The following is an 18,072-nucleotide window of genomic DNA, read 5'->3' on the forward strand; positions in this document are numbered from 1 at the left end:
TCCTCTTCAAAATCCCACAAAGAAGCCCTTAGTGTACCCAAATGAGATGCAATAAGACTAAGCTAAACCTGTCCTCCAGCTATCATGTTTAAAGGATTATCCCGGCATGAATTTCCTCACAGTTAGCATTTTTTGTCAAGGCACCATTCACAAAAAAAAAAACAAAAAACAAAAAAACCCAAACAAACAAACAAACAAAAAACAATTTATGGCACTTGTCTACTAACAAGAAGCAAAATGTTTTGTTTTAGTATAATAAAGCAGCAAAAGTTTATATCCCCAAATGATAAAAAACCATCTATTTTTTCCCCCCCCAAAATATATATCCTTAACACTATCCCAGCTTCTCCAGCTACCTACCACTTACAGGAACTTTGCTTTTTTGGCTTTTTTCACCCATGGCCCTCCATAATACTTAACACTGGAAATACTAAATATGTATACAAAGATATATATATGGGTATAGATACAGATATATGATACAACTTAATAAGTGAATATTTAATGAATGAAAATTGTATGTAATTTAGTAATCGTTATTCTTGCTCATCTAAATTGTAAAATTAGGAAGACAGCTTGCCATACTTGACTATATGCATTCTTAAAAATGAATTCTCTAGAGGTAAGCAAGTTTTCTTCCAACAAGTGAAGAGAAGATGTAACTCACGTGTTTTAGTAAAATGTGAAAACTGGTAAGAACAAAGTACCAACGTTAAACTAATTCAAAAGAGTAATAATAACCACTCAACAGATAAGTGCTTACTATGAGCTAGGCAATGTTCTTCACATTTTTTATGCCATTTAATCCTCAAAACAACACTATGATATAGGTACATTATTATTCCCATTCTACAAATGGGAGATTAAAGCATACTGACATCAAGAAATTTGCCCAAGATCATATTGTTAAGAACAGGTAAAGTGAAGTCCAGTAGTAAAACTGTAGAATCCCTATTAAACCACCACTCTATACTTTCTCACCATATTACAGAAAACATATTTCATAATTTCACTGCTACTCCTGATGAAGTGTGTCTGTTACATCCATCCATCTGTCTGTCTGTCCATCTATCTTTCTGTAAAGACATGAAAAGAATACTTACTGTCACTAGGAGTACCCTGTTCTAATAAAAACTGCTGTCCTTCACTCCACTGCCTCTCCAAAAGCTGTTCTATGCTGGCTGCTACTGGAGGCAGATTTTCCAAACTGCTGTTGACTGGTTGATCATAGCGAATCTGTAAGCTGCTTACAGGAGATCTGTTGAAAATATTAACTCTCAGGTTAAACAGAAAGAGAGTGCATTTACGCTTCTTACCTTATGCTGGCCCGTTTCCCGTACAAGTTTTCTAACTCTAGGCTGCCTATGCTGGAAGAATGATAAAACCATTATCCACCCTAAAATTGAGTAATTACCATTCTTCCTCCCCAAATTATAAAAATCACAGAAATAGCTGGCTAGAGTCAGTAATTAAAAACCACTAGAACACATAAACACAACACCAATAATCTCTGAAATAAGCTGTAAAAGAACTCGATACAGCCTTAGACAAAGGAGGGAAAGATAGTATTAGAAAACTTTAAAATAATTAGCCAGAAAAGAAGAGTTCCACAATTCTGCTTTAATATGCAAAACACCAGAGGAACACTGTACAATTATAATAATGTAGAAAGCATTTTAATACACAATCAACAGAATCTCAAATATCAGTAAAAAGAAATTTTTAATGATTTTGAAGGAACCCTTTGTTTTAAAGTAAAAAAATACTTATTTTCTAGTATTTTCAGGATTAAGGAGCATTAGCAAGACCAAAGTAAATTTTTATTTGAGCCCTTTATACACATTTTTCTAAAACGTCTTAGAACTGTACTTCAAATGGTAATAACTCTTTCAAAGCAAATATTACTTATATTAAGATAAATATATAATGTTCTCTCGTCCACTTTTTGTCTTAAATTAGTAAGCATGCCCATTTCTGGTCTCCAGCCTCTACACTAACATAATATATTAGTAAAGGGCTTTGGAGTTTCCAAAGTGTTTCCATGTAATTATCTCATATGATCGTCACAACGAGAGAGAGAGAGAGAGAGGGAGAGAGAGAGAGAGAGAAAGAGAGGGAGGGAGAGGGAGGGAGGGAGGGAGGAGTCAAAAGCGTGGCTTATTGGTTCCATTTCTACAGGAGGAAACAAGATGGAGCTTTAGAGACTTGTCCAAAGACAAGTAATGGTAATGGCCGGTAAATGGCAGAGCTGGGGCCACAACTCAGGTCTCTTAACAACCACCGGTGTTCTGCCACTGCCTCAGTATGCTTCTCTATAAAAATCTCTTTGAATAACAAGTTAGACAAATGAGGTTTTTTATTCTACACATAAACATCACATGCTACATATAGTTGACCATCCCTCTTCAAATAATACATTATGCCAGGATACTTTAGGCTATTACATGTCAGGCTGATTTTTAAAGGATAACATAAAGTTGGAAATATATGCTAAAAATAATTTAGTATGATTTATTGTTGGAAATTCCATTTAGCTAATGAAAACCTGAGAACTATTGTGCTAAGCAAAATAGCACTAAGGGATCTCGCAGAATTTCTGGGTAGTTTCTAGGATATTTTAAGAGGGGAACATGGACATGCTTCCTCCACTAAACACACGAGCAAAAGTCCGCCTAGTTTTCTACTTTGAAAAGAAGAATAATAGAATAGTACAGAAGTAATCACAGCATAAAATTACAAATTAGTCGGTTGATGTTATCGTGTGCTTCTGATTCCTAGTTTCAAAAGAAGAAATATTTCATTTCCTATATAGTGCTCAATTATGAAAAATACTACTACTTTTAGGTCATCCAAGAATTTTATAGGAAAAGACACACCTAGTGGTACCACTAGAAAATAGCAAAATTCGACGTTACTGAACTAATCTACTGATAAAGATGTTCCTTAACAGACTTTACCAATATATCAGCAATACAACAACAGATACTAACAGTATCATCGCATGAAAAATTTAATTTTTAATAGAATTTTTAAGTTTGCATAGTTGAAAAAAAAAAAAAAAAGACTCCAGAATGGGCTTTTCCCTCCTTCTGTTCTCCATTCTCACCCAGTCTAACCATGCTTGAGGCACAGTTTACAAAATTAGACAGCAGAGAGAGAGCAAACAAACTAGAAGAAGGTATAGAAGTTAAGTTGTATATAATTAATAAAAAGAGAGCTAGGGCCTAAAGTTCGACTGTTTTCCATAAACTGGCACAATATTCCCTTCTGCCATTCTCCCCACTGAGAACAGAAGATGTGGGCATTTAGACTGTGCTCAGAAAAATTCAACCATTTCAGTAGAACTTTGCTAAGAGTGTCCTGCTAACTTCTTTATCTCCTATCAGAGATATTTAAGGCACCTAAGTTCGTTCAGATAATATCTAAGACAATTTTACAAAACGAATGTAAAACACTTATTATACTTTGATTCAAACAATTTTAGGAACTAGAGGGATTTTACTTTATTTTATTTAGTTTATTTTTTTTAGGCATCTCTACACCGAATGTAGGGCTCAAACTTACGACCCCAAGATCTAGAGTCCCATGCTCTTCCGACTGAGCTACCCAGGAGCCCCGAGAAGTAGAGGGAATTCAGAAATGAGCCCCATCGCCTGGGTGGCACAGTCGGTTAAGCGTCCGACTTCAGCCAGGTCACGATCTCGCGGTCCGTGAGTTCGAGCCCCGCATCGGGCTCTGGGCTGATGGCTCAGAGCCTGGAGCCTGTTTCCGATTCTGTGTTTCCCTCTCTCTCTGCCCCTCGCCCGTTCATGCTCTGTCTCTCTCTGTCCCAAAAATAAATAAATGTTGAAAAAAAAAAAAAAAAGAAATGAGCCCCAAGAACTAGGAACCAGAGATGAAAGGGTTCAAGTGCATTGCCTACAACAGAGCTAAAACTGGAACCCTAAGTTGAAAGCCTGGAGTCGGTAGCTTCAAGAGGTTTTAAAGACTATTTCATAACCAAAAAGAATTAGCCAAATTAACGTATTTAACGGTACCAGTCGCTAAATGTACAAATGATAAAAACAAGAGAGTTCAAATTGACTGGAAATCTAAGAAAAGGTAGGTCCTTCTAAAAGCTTAAAGTCTAACCATGTGTTTAAATTAATATTCAAATTAATTGAGAATCATTTTTCTTGACTGTCCAGACATGCTTCTTATCTACAGAATGCTTTTACAGCCTCACAAATGTGTGCTCTGATAGGAGATAAAGTAGTTTCCAAATCTCCAAACGTCTCCTTTGCCTCGCCTCTGCAGAGTAAACAGCGCTTACCGCGGTGAGAGACTTCCTCGGGGTGAGCTTCCTCTGCCAGCAAGGCTGCGGCCATTGTCTCCGAGATCTTGATCTGCAGTGTAAATATTTCATAGCTGATAAAGTGACTCTCACTAGATAAGAGGTTTTAAGCTCTTGCCCTGATTTTCCCTAAAACGTACATAAAACCTTTACCACTACTTTGCAGTTACTCTGAAAGTAGATCTAGTATGTTGCTAGTTCAGAATTGCTGAACTGTGGCATGTAAGGCGTTGTCCCTACACGTTTTTGTGGGTGTAGAAGGCCATGGATTATGTTCCGTTCTTTCATTCCTTTCAATTTTACAGCACAGAAGCGTGGTTTGCATTTGCAGTACCCTCCCCTCAGCCACTTTTAATTTCTACGGTTAAAGTAATGAATCACAGCTGTGGACAGCTAATCTGTATGCTTATCACAGCAAATCCTTATGCTTTGTATTTTTTAACACTTTGCATCCCAAGACAAGTCATCAAATACATAGTGTACGACATAAAGCCACACACCATAACTAAAATTACACATATTACACGGATCCTCACACCGAGAATAAAGTTAAATATAACACTAAATATTTAAATTGACAAAAACAAGTAGGAAGATAGCATGCTGGACTTAAAAGGAAAAAATTAATTTCTTCAAAATAATTCTTAGGTAACACCAAATATCTCTGCTTGACAAGTAACCTGTGTCTCCCCTACAGTCAGTTCCTTATAAAATCACCCTATCTGGCCTCTTTCAAGGTTGTCCTCCCCTTATTCTGAGTCAGGTAACCTCTGACCTGAAAGGGTAAAGACATGACTGATCCATTCTTGGTGAACTGCTAAACCCATTCCCTTCCCCCAAACAGGCATGACTACTTGGACATGTCAACAAATCCTTAAGGATGGAATGAAACAAAGCAAATCCAGTGGCTCATTAAAACAGTACAAGAGGCAAATGCTACAAAATGTCAACTGGTAAAAATTCACAGGATTACTAAACACTGTAGAAATTCTCTAACAGGATTTTTTTTTAACCAAGTTTGTGTAATGCAATTTCATGAATTATGCAAATAAAGGTTTAGGCTATTCACAGAAAAGCCCAGTGTTATGTTACTTTCATTGCACAGAACTGAGAACTGAACACATCAATCACAAAAGTCACAGGAGACATTGTTGCATTCCTGCCTGCTGATGGCTCTGCTTAAACATTTACATTTCAGACAGTAAAAAAAGCACATCACTATTTTGCAGCACCGCACACTATTTACTTCCAACTGTGACTCTTTTGGTTGGGGGTGGGGGGTGGGCACAATCCTGTATTAACCACACCTTTAGACTTTTCAAAGAAAATGAGCCAAAGGCAGGGATGGGGGGGGGGGGGATTTACGCTGGGGGAGAGCTGAAAAATTCTTGAAAACTTACCTGTTTGACTGTTTTCAGACTGAACTATAAGAGCTGCCATTGATGAATTTGGATTTAATCTATTGCCATACATATGAGATGGTGCCTGACTAAGAGAAGATCCAGATAGGGTATTTGCCTAAATGAAAAGAGTTACAAAAATAAATGAATGATATTAGAAAATATCTTCACGCTTTTCCTAATAGACCTAGCAACTGTTTTCTCTAACCTAAGAATATAAGCAGACATTCCTGACTTTCTAAAGAGCAAATTTTATTCTTTCTTGTTTTACCATTCCAACATTTCAACTTTTTTGAAATAATTCCAAATAAAAAAAACAAAGACTGGCACATTCAAAGTTAACTACGCTAACTTTAATTTCAAAGTATCTAGTCACTAACAAAACCCAGTGGCATGGTAACCATGTGAACATATGACTAATTATTTAATCTTATTAAACCATTTACAAAATAAAGGCAGGTAGACAACAGATGTCTAACAAATGCTTCAGTCCCTTACATCACAGGCTGGCTAAGGAGGTCAAAAGGGCCAATTTCTACTTTTAGTATTTTAACTACACAGAGCTATATTTCCATTGCTTAACTCTGTCATTAGTAAAACCTGCACACTATTCTGTTACTTCCTATTTTGATAGACTTGGAAGCCTGCTGCTTTTTCTGTTTTGTTTTGTTTTTATTTTAAAAGAAAGCAAACAGGCATCACAAGTATGTTTTCTATACAATGCAGAGCTCAACGAATCACAGCTTTGCCCTGACCCCATATAAGGCACTGTCTTTTTGGCAGGAAGCCAGCTCCACTAACTGAAGAGCTGGTCCAAAGTTTGTAATTCATTCATGTTGCTAACCACAATTCTGAGGGCCTCTACTGGGCCTTGTGCCAAACAAGGGAAAATGAACCCTTAAACAGATGACGCTACGGAGGCTGGCCAAAGTCTTGCGTAATCCAATGTAATAAAAATGCCTTCTTTGATGTGAATACTTTCTCCCACTTTCTAAGAATATTATAACCTTAAAATGTGGCATTCTGGGAGCAAATCTCCTGTACACAAAATACTGTTACTCTAAGAAGGCTATTCCTAGCCTCAATACTTTTCAGCTTTAATATAACCATAGATTTAAAGCAGACTTCTTATTCTTTTTCATGAATGAGATCAAACTTAACCTTTTATAAAACGAAATTATTGTATAGTTATTTCGTAACAGAATTCTGGAAAAGAATTTCAAAGGCTTGAAGCAACTCGAATATAAAGAGGCTAAGTAATCGCAGGACAAAAGATGTGGGATGTTCTACCACACGTACAACTAACTACACACAGGAGACCAAGACATGTCGACACAGTAGTTATAAAAAGCAAAATATTACAGAAAATAAACTGGGTTTCTGGGAAGATTCAGACCCTGACATTATATATGGCTTCTGGCCAACTTACTGGGCATGAAAACTGGACTTTACAATTCACAGAAGTAGTCTGAGAGATAGAATCCTGTCCTTGCTTCCCACTGTTTCAAAGGGTATATTTCCTAGTTCATTCTTCAAGGTCTAAGTTTAATTGGTAAATTTCTGGGTTTCATTTTTCTTCTTATTAAAGATGTGTATACAAAGCCAATAAATTTATACCATAAAGTCTTGCTTAACAATCAATTAGCCCTCAGGAAAAGGTAAGCCATAATTTTAACTTCAAGATCATACTAGATGCTTACCAGGTATTTAGTAGTGTAGCATACTAAAATATACAATTCATAAATGGAAATATAGCTAGGTGTTTTTTTGTTTTTTTACCTCTTGGTTACTCATAAAATAACTTAGGGTAAGAAAAACCACCAAACAGACAAACAGAAAAGTACAGATGTTACTAGTCCCATGTGTTAACATCTCGGGTACCTTACACTTAAAAATATCCTTTGCAGAGCCGATTTGCTCTTACTCTAGATACAATTCTAAAAAGATCATCTAAGCATATAAAAGATTAGAAAGTGGAAAATTCACTAGAAAGAGGAAGAAAAGTCATTTCTTGAGACATCTGCTGGCAGCAGGAATCAACAGCTGACAGGAGGAGAAGAAAGAGAAAAAGAGGAGTGAGGTGACGCTCAAAGAACATGGACGTCTAGATGCCTTAAACCTGCATCTCAGCCTTCTGGCTCTCCTGTTTCGTGCAGTCGTCGTAACGGTTGAAACTTAACTAACGTTACACCAGTTGGGTTATCAGTTTTATGAGCTGCCTTAGTCTCTTGATAAGAATCAAAAGATCCTACTCCAATCAGAAATACCCTTTTTCAGGAAGAATTCTTCCTGCAAGGGCTTTATATTTATCCTTATTAGCTTTCAAATTTTTTGATGCAGTCTTCAAATTATCTTAGTGTCTCTATCACACATTAGGCCCACCATACTACAGGATCAAAATGCAGAGCAGTACTGCATAATAACTGATTTGCATAATGACTATCATCAAGAAGAAGATAAATCATCTTTAGCATAATTCCAAAAGAAGAAAGTAGGTATTTTATAAAGGTGGCAGACAAAAGTAAAGTTAATAAAATAAAAACCTAAAATGGGAATACATTTTTCATCTTCCTAAATGATCAATTTCCCAAATTCCCTGAATGAGTAAAAATTACCTGGTAGTTTGTTTTTAAAGAATTATTGCATTTATTGAAACCAGAAACTTTGGAATGAGATTACAAGTTATTAATATTATCAGGGAGCATTTTATGGTGTATTAAAACATCTAAACCACTCTACATTAAAACTCAAGTCATTAACGTCATTTTAAGCGGTAACAAGAGTTATGAATCCACAAATGTCTGACACTGCTTAGCCAATACTTCTGAAATGATGTTTAGAATGGTTAATGTTGGGAACCCATGATAAGCTTGTTGCCACCTCTGGGGCCAAGAAACCCTCATCAGTTTAGTGAAAGGATTCGACAAGTTAGTAGCAGTAAGAAGGGTGAGTGAGGTGGGCAGGGGCAACTTACTTAGGAGAGCATACACATAATGTTGGGCATTTTGTAGACTCAAAATTTTCTGTTGTCTTTAACAAGTGAAAGCACTAAGATTCTGGAGGACAGAAGGAAGTTCATGTGAACCTAAAGAAACACTGGTAAAGAAACATAAAGGGCACTTGAAAGCTTTCATTGTAAAAGAAATCTGGAATAAAGAAAACAACATACACATACTTCTCCCACAGCGTATGTCAGATGGGAATTTTTAAAAGAGCATCAAAAGCCAATGATGCACACACCAGAAGTCTGCTTCAGGAGACCTGGGATAAAAGACAGGCAATTCTTTTTGGAGAGAACTACCCACCTTAGGACATTCCAATTTTATCTTGCCCAAGTAAGCGGAAGGGCTACTAGGGACAGAGATCCTCCTTGAATCTACTGGCACTATAAGAATAGCTGTTAACTCTGCGGAGGCCGAAGGAAGGAAATCTAAGATATATGTGAACTCTACTACTTTTGCAACTTTTCTATATACTGTACATCTATAATGATTTCAAAGTAAGAAGTTAAGGCATGCTTGGATGGATGGCTCAGTCAGTTAAGTGACCTACTCTTGATCTCAGCTCAGGTCATGATCTCTGCACTGACAGCACTGAGACTGCTTGGGATTCTCTCTCTCCCTCTCTCTGCCCCTCCCTTGCTCACGCTTGCACGCGCGCGCACGCGCTCTCTCTCTGTCTCTCTCTCTCTCTCTCAAAATAGGTAAACTTAAAATAAAACAAAAACAAAATTAGAAGTTAAAACAAAACAAAAAATGATAAGACAAACTAGTTAATAGTGTCTCGCTGAAATCATATCATCTAATCAACACAGTGTTAATCAAAATAGATTAGATCAAGATAAAAATATTTAGTAAATATTTTAAGTTCATATTGCCATAATAAACTTTTTTTTTTAAGTTCGTTTATTTTGAGGGGGGGAGGGAACGGGAAGGAGGGGCAGAGAGGGAGAGAGATAGAGAATCCCATGCTGACTCTGTGTTCCCCAACTCGACATGGGGCTTGATCTGACGAACCATGAGATCATGACCTGAGTTGAAACCAAGAGTCTGAGGCTTAACCCACTGAGCCAGCCAGGTGCCTCGCCGTAATAAACTTCTGCTTTCATTCCCAATATATGATACCTCAGAGTTTTTGTTCCCTCCCCAAGATTAATTGAAAGGAACCACTTCCACCTAAGATGTTATAGAACACTTATTCTAATACTCTAGTAATAAAGCCTCAGTAAGAGAGGTATTTTACCAGATGGACCCAAAGGCAAGTAGAGGAAGAATAAATTGAATAATTATTGAGGAAAATTCAAGCTACTTTGAAAAAAAAAAGAGTATGTTTAGGTGCCTGAGTCAAAGAACCCTAAGCAAATTTAGAATAAGTTATACTAAAACACCTAGAAAGACACACAGGTCTCTACCAAGGCAGTATTCCAACTCAAAGCAAATGAAATCAAAGAAATTTATTGTTTCATAAGTAGACTCACGGACCATATTAAAATATTAACAAGATTAAAATGACATTTCAGCTTGAAATTTCCCCTGCTGTTAATAGTTCACCTCCTATATTTCAAATGTCTGCTTATGACCACGGAGAAATTTTAAAAGAACTCTAGCTGCAAAGCAACGCTACCCAATTCCTAGGCACTTAGGCTCCTTCTAAAAGAGTCAGATTATGAAGGAAAAAAGTCAGACTAAGCCTACTCAATTATTTGAGTATCAGACAAAAATGGATGCTGTTTTGTTAGGGCTTTTTTCCTCCCAAATGTTGGTAAAGGCAGAATAATACAGAATAAACAACAAAAATTCAGTTTGAGAGAACAGAACCTATAAAAACTTCACTTTTGGAACGTATCATAGCAATACCTAGAGGTGGATATGAAACTTTATACTTTGATCATACAGGAAAGGGTTATAGTAAGCTTTTTTAAATGCACAATTAACCTGTCAATAAACATTAAAATCACATGATTCAAACAAGCTCAAAACACAGTAGAGCTTCTTCAAGCATTCCAACCCTGACATATGATATAAAATATATTCTTTCAAAATCTTGTCAGATTCACTAAATTGAATATTACTTTTAAAAATTTCTATCTCATATATACATCCTTAGAAGAGAATACTTTTATCACTATATCTGCCATAAATCAAGCTTTCTCACCGAGGGCAAGGTACTAGAACCTCTCTGTCCTCAATTTCCATTTGGAAGCACGGAAATGAGAGTACCCACCCTCATAAGAATACTGTGAGAATTAACTGAGTTAGTATACAGGGCTTATAAAGAATCTGTGGCACATGGTAAGCAAACTTTAACTTGTTATTTTAAAAATTATTTTCATAAGCTATTACGGCTTCTGTTTTTCCATTAACTTCATTAGAGAATATAATATATCAATTATATTTTGATACTAATATGGCTAGACTTTGAAGATTAAAACATATTTCCTTAAGAAAAACTAGATGGTATAAATGTCTCATTATGCAATGATATTGTAATCTATGTATTCTTTGGTAATAATATAGCAATAGTGCAGGGGTGCCTGGGTGGCTCAGTCGGTTGGGCAGCTGACTACAGCTCAGGTCATGATCTCGTGGTCTGTGAGTCTGAGACCCACATCAGGCTCTGTGCTGACAGCTCAGAGCCTGGAGCCTGTTTCCGATTCTGTGTCTCCCTCTCTCTCTGCCCCTTCCCTGCTTGCTCTCTGTCTCTCTCTCTCTCAAAAATAATAAACATTAAAAAAAAATTTTAATAGTATAGCAATACTGCAAATATAATAAAATTCAAATATTTTAATGATAATTTATACATCTTTTCAATTTGCAAACACAACTTCACCAGAAAAGTTTCCAGGAAAAATTAGAGAACAACGGAAAGTTTCAGATATTCTCCAACTCAATTCAAACTTTGCACTATGAAACATATTCTGATAACAGACCCCATTTCTGTGTCAGCTCCCACCAGTAAGGCTTTAATACTCAGCGTGTGATGAGAGATGAAACCAAGTGTGAACAACTTTCAGGTCCCATGAGTAGGCTGACTGTTAAAGCTGTCAGGTTCAATTGCATCAGTCCACATTATTCAATGCCTCAAACTGCTCCCTAATTGTTAGGAGCTTAACGTATTCAAAACCATTGTTTAGGCTAATACTGAAATGCCCCACAATTGAGTTTCTATAAAGTAGTGGGAGGGATTAAATTATAGTTAAACCATCACTGAACACTCATGATTGGACAAGAGGATGGCAGAATAACCAACCAACTCTAAGCAGGTTTCCTAATTGGTTAATACCTAATCAATACATCACCCAACTTTAGGGGAAAAAATTTAGTCCCCAAGGACTAAAGCAGCTATTGAAATAATTTAAGAACTGGAAAAACCTCAGTCAACAGCTGAACCTAAAATGACTAAAATTCATATACCTATGTTAACATGGAATTATAAATCTTAACAAAAATTTTTAATACTATTTTTAGTAAGGGAAGTGCTTCTGTACAATTTATCTCACTGGTAAACAGGCTGTTTCTGTAACAGCCAAAATTAAGTCCTATAAAAATTGTAACATCAGTGTAATAACCTTTAATTCCAAAGTACTTTATGGTCTAGAAAGTATTCTCATTTGAACTTCATAATGTACCTGTCCCTATAGCCGGTAAGACAGGTATTTAAAGTATTTTATTTTACACATGAGAAAAACTGACACCCACAAATTTAAAAAGCCCCGCCCATAGTTATACTCGTGAGTAGGAAAGCTCCTGGAACCATGGATTTCTGACTCAAATTTCTGCTGTTTGGCATTATGGCACACAAATGGACACAGTAACATTCCTAACAATGTTTTTCAAAGAGATACCTCTTGACACAAAGGCACATCGCTGGGAAATTCATTTTTATGGGAGGGAGGGATTCAGTAAACCAGACAGCAGCCTCCAGAGGCAGACTGCCTGGCTTCCAAACTTAGTTCCCCCACTTCCCAGACAACCAACGCTGCACGGTTACTGAACCTGTACATCGCCCAATGGCAAGTGACATCACAAAGCACTTATAAAAACTTATTTTGCTCAGAATGTTAATGTCCTTGAAATTACAAGTCATTATGAAACTATTTAAAATATAAAAGGTGAAACTTTCATTCTGACCAATCAAGTCAGAGATCTTCTGAAGTCACGTCTATCTGCCTGGGAAACTGAGCCATTTTCTCAAACAGAATGGAAATGTCATATCAGACAGACATCATCTGAAAGGAAATTGAGGACTACACCTAAGACAACTCTCACACACACACACACACACACACCACAAAGTTATCATATTGGAAAACAAAGTATTCAAAGCTGCCTGAAATAAAAGTCTCACAGAAACGTGCGAAATATTAGTCCTTAAATTAACTGTACCTTAAAAATACTTAAACACCTGCATTTACTAAGTATCACATTAATAAAGCTTGAAAGTTCCTTCATCTAAAATTATTTAAATTTATTGTTTATGATAGTAAATACAGAGTTATCAAGAAACCAGGATTATATTTATGAAGTATGTGCCCAAAAGCAAAACCCAGAATGCAGAAAATACAACTACTTTTCATTACATTGTCTTAAAATTTGTTTATTAAAGGAATCATCCTTCAAACAAAAGCACTTGAATTTTCCCAAAAGACAAACAGAATGAATGTAGAACTAGGACAGAGAGTGGAATTTGAAAGGCAAAATGAAAAATTAATGACACACCTACAGAAACTAATTTATACCTCTACTCATGATACAGCAAGGGCAGAGCACATCATTTAAAATAAATCATATGAACAGTAGTTCTATCTTCCAATAATGTTAAAAACTATTAACTATATTGTTATCTGAAAGAATAATTACTCTAAAAACAAATAAATAAAACAAAAGGATTTAACACTGAAGAATATAAAACTAGCTGATCAAACATTTTTAAAAGGTGTTTTCAAATTAGGGCTGCTAAGCATCACATTTTCCCCTACCATTTTACAAGTGTCTCCTTTTTCCCCCATTAAGGCACAATTCTAGTCTCAGTTTTTAATTTCTATTAAGCTCTTCCTGATCTTCCTCCCTGACCACTTTCCAAGGAACAATTCTTAAGACAGCAAATAAGCCAAACAAGAGGCCTGTCTATCTTACTTAAAAAACCGAGGCCAGAAAGATCAAGAATGACCCCTGGATTTTTATCCTGCTGGCACCAGGCCAGTCACTAAAAACTACTACCTTCATTAAATTTGGCAGGGGGGATGGGGGGGAGCAGGGCATTATTCAAATTTAACATTTCCATTATCTGTTTATATTTTCTAAAATACTTGCTTGCTAGTGTGATGTTACAATTGTAACAAGACTTCCATAATCACGTTTTAAATATCGGTAATTTTAATTAACCCACTTACAGCATTGCTAATCAGCTACCTGTAAAGAAACCCTAAATAACAGACTACGATTTGATTACCTAAACACAATGAATTGTGCAATTTGAAAACAAACAGGGCCCATATAGAAGTTAACCAGAAATAAACTTGTCAATTTGAAGAGAGGATTCAATCACCAAGTACATCCCAATTTGTCAGAGTCCTAGCTAAACGTTCCCTTTATTCTAAATATTTTTGTACCCTTTCCCTCACACATTGCCTAGAAAATTCACATTTTGCACATTCAATACCAATACTATGGTCTCAGGCAGCTAAATTGAAGTAGTTCTGCACTCAGTTCAACTGAGAGGTCAATGTGCCTCAGTTGCCTGGAGACTGATGGTTGCTACAGCAGCACAGATAAGCCAGGCTAAATAAGCTTCAGCTTGAAGGCAGAAAGCATTTACTGCCGGACAGAATCATAGATGCAGTTGTCTCAGCATGCAGCATTTGAGTCTAACTAGATGATCATATTTATAAGAGACCCATCTTACTGAACATGGAAAGAGGATAAACAGTAAGGATTTTAATTGGACTGAATCCTGGATTACTTGCAACTATGATTTCTTTGTTCTTCAGTTGAGTCATATGTTAAGTGGAATTTTCCCTCCAGCTATAAATTTCTCTTCACCACCACTTCCCCCATCTACCTCCCTAATGCCAACCCCCAAAACCACAAACATAATGAATGAGAAGAAATGAGATTTTTGCTTAATTCAGCCTGGAATTAACCAGAGAGTAATTAAAACAGACTTTTATAAAGAAAGAAAAGAAAAACGCACACTGGAAATGTTCATGTGAGACTTTGTCCAAGGATAGAAAGCTATCAACAGCATATGGCTACACTTAATTAAAAGAGATGAAACTATTTACAAGAACCATTCTCTCATTTATCCTTTCACCCTCTCTAACCCCACACCCCTGTTATGCTGCCTATCTCACCAGGGCTAGTGAAATGAGCTACAAAAAACTCTCCCAAATTAGTCAAACTCCCCTTATTCAGGTTGAGAGGTTCACCACATAGTTAACTTTCATTTTCAAACATGATACCACTAATCACACCACTGGTTTTCTGTGCTGAACTGTCTGTTGTTTATTCTAATACCTGATCTAATTATAATGGTGACTGCGCTGAGCCATTACATATTTTTAAAAATAACTAAGGCTGTACTCTGATGTACAGCTTACAGAAAATACTTAAAAAGTGTGTATATATTTTTTTAACTCTTGTTTAATATTTATTTTTGAGAGAGAGAGAGAGAAGAGAGAGAGAGAGAGAGAGAGAGAGAGAGAGAGAGAGAGATGGAATGCAAGTGGAGGAGGGGCAGAGAGAGACACACACACAGAATCTGAAGCAGGCTCCAGGCTCCGAGCTATCAGCACAGAGCCCAACACAGGGCTCGAACTCACAAACTGAGAGATCATGACCTGAACCGAAGTCGGACGCTTAACCAATTGAGCCACTCAGGTGCTCCAAAAAGTACATATATATTCTAAAGGCCTGGACAATGGAAATTATGAACACATATGTAAAGCATAAATTTATAGCAACTTACAAACAACTAGCTCATAGTTTGTAATTAGAAATTTGTCTATATGGGGCGTCTGGGTGGCCCAGTTGGTTAAGCGTCCAACTTCAGCTTAAGTCGTGATCTCATCATGGCTCATGGGTTCGAGCCCCGCATCAGGCTCTGTGCTGACAGCTCGGAACCTGTAGCCTGCTTTGAATTCTGTGTGTCTCTCTCCCTGTCCCTCCCCCGCTCACGCTCTGTCTCTTTCCTTCAAAAATAAACAAACATTTAAAAACAATTTTTTTAAAGGAATCTGTCTTTTATAAATTTCTCTAAATACTAACATTTACTTCTAGAAGCTTGGATAAAATTAAAGTTAAATCATAAAGGATTCCAAATAAAAATATCTATATATACTTTAGGAATTTTAAATTATTACACCTTTGGTGAGGTGGTGGGGGAGAGGGAGTAGGTATGTGTGTACAGCTTTGCCAATTTACTGTCCTATTTATAAATACAAGATTATGGTTTTTCTGATTTGACTCTTGCTTTTAAGGATTCCTGAAGACTACTGGCCTATCAAGTTACAGGTCTAAAGTGAAGGAAAGGGATACATTTATGCACAATCACCAACAGAGTCACTTATTTATAATATTCATGTACATTCTTTCCTCTCCCACTAGGAAGAAAACAATATAGTACTCAAAGGGATCGATCACTCTTTAACCTATATTCTCCTACACTGGTTTTTGAAAATTTAGACAGCAGACGATCATATATTATTTCTGTGATTTTTAAAATTATAAAAGGAATTTTTAAAACCACAAAATCGGTTCACACTTTTGAAGTCCTATTTTTAATTTTTTTAATTTTTATTTTTTAAGTTTATTTACTTATTTTGAAAGAGAGAGTGAGACAGGGGCAGAGAGAAAGAAGGAGGGAATCTCAAGCAGGCTCCGGTTTGTCAGCACAGAGCCCAGCGTGGGGCTCGGACCCATGAACCACGAGATCATGACCTGAACCGAAACCAAGAATCAGATGCTTAACCAACTGAGCCACCCGTGCACCCCAAGTCCTACTTTTTAAAAGAAAGAGTAAAAGTCCCCACCAAGTTACCAGTTTACATTAGGACAAAATTAGAAACTCAGAAACTGAAGAGTCAGTTGAAGACAACATATTCCTTTGTCGTCTCTCATAAATACCATGTAAATATGTCTATTATTTCCACTAACATGTCAAAACAAATTGAGGCATTTTAGAAATTCCTATAGGAAGCCCTATTTTCTTTCTTTCCTCTCCAATGGAATTCGCTTTCAGAAACGACAAACCCACCTACAGGTCACTTCACAGCACTGCAATAATTTACCTGAGTTGTAGCAACAGCTGGGGCTGCAGATGATGCTGCTGATGGGGAGAGAGCTCCCACTTGTTGCAAATGCCCAGAAGATTGCTGAGGTAAATGAGAACTGGAGACAGGAGTACTAGATCCTGAGCCAGATACTACATTTGGAAAGGATACTGCTACATCATTGCTGTTATAAATACCTGAAAGAAAAAAAATTATTTAAATACTTTGCAACTTAGCTGTCAAATTTGTCACAGATACTTAATATTAACCATTAAGTCAGAACACCCACATTTCTTCCTGATCCCTCCCCTCAATGATAAATTTTATTGGTGGTGATAAAAAAAAATGTATTAATAACTGACTAAATACTGACTTGTCATAAAACACTTGTTTAAAAAGAACCTAAGTCATTTTTAATTTGTAACAAAAATGGCTCTGCCATGTGACTGGGATCACATCAGGAAGTGCCTCGTAAAAATAACAGTTAGTATTTTAGGAATCCCTAAGAGCAAAGAAATGTTTCTTAAAAAGGAGAATGAAGCAATTAGAGTTGCTTAAAAATCACCTGGTAAGCTTTTCAAAACGCAGATACTAGAGCCCCAGAATTCATGATTGAGAGAGAGGTCTGACATGGATGACTATGTTTTAGAAAGGTCACCCAGTTTACAATATAGAAAATAGAAGAGAACTAGACTTGAGATTCAAAGATCAGTAAGTGGATTCTAGAAATATTCAAGAGGAAGAATGAACAGACTTTATGACTGAATGGGGCGGATGAGTAGGGGTAGGGATGGACGGGGAGAGAGGATTAAAAGATAATGACAACGTGGACTACATGGTGGTGGTAAGGGTCACTTCAAGGACACAGGAAAAAAGGATGGAGGCACGAAAGCACTTTCAGAAAGCATCATGGAGTTGGAAGAAGAAAGGAAAGGAAAGGAAAGGAAAGGAAAGGAAAGGAAAGGAAAGGAAAGGAAAGGAAAGGAAAGGAAAGGAAAGGCAAGGCAAGGAAAGGCAAAGGAAAAGCAAAGGAAAAGCAAAGGAAAAGCAAAGGAAAAGCAAAGGAAAAG

General features: G+C 36.7%; 1 protein-coding gene across 16 annotated transcripts in view; it reads right to left on the reverse strand.

Annotated features, from left to right (window-relative positions):
• MLLT10 (MLLT10 histone lysine methyltransferase DOT1L cofactor) overlaps window positions 1–18,072 on the reverse strand; it is a 249,725-nt gene that overhangs the window by 11,942 nt on the left and 219,711 nt on the right. For all 16 annotated transcript variants that reach the window (XM_040451254.1, XM_040451253.1, XM_040451252.1 and 13 more), the window contains 4 exons: window positions 17,021–17,199; window positions 5,734–5,851; window positions 4,313–4,385; window positions 1,104–1,258 (listed from right to left, as the gene is read on the reverse strand). In XM_040451254.1, the coding sequence (XP_040307188.1) occupies window positions 1,104–1,258; window positions 4,313–4,385; window positions 5,734–5,851; window positions 17,021–17,199 (525 nt within the window). The remainder of the gene's footprint in view (window positions 1–1,103; window positions 1,259–4,312; window positions 4,386–5,733; window positions 5,852–17,020; window positions 17,200–18,072) is intronic.

Source organism: Herpailurus yagouaroundi, unplaced genomic scaffold (assembly GCF_014898765.1).
Source record: "Herpailurus yagouaroundi ecotype Mexico unplaced genomic scaffold, PumYag 203, whole genome shotgun sequence".
Classification (NCBI taxonomy): Eukaryota; Metazoa; Chordata; class Mammalia; order Carnivora; family Felidae; genus Herpailurus; species Herpailurus yagouaroundi.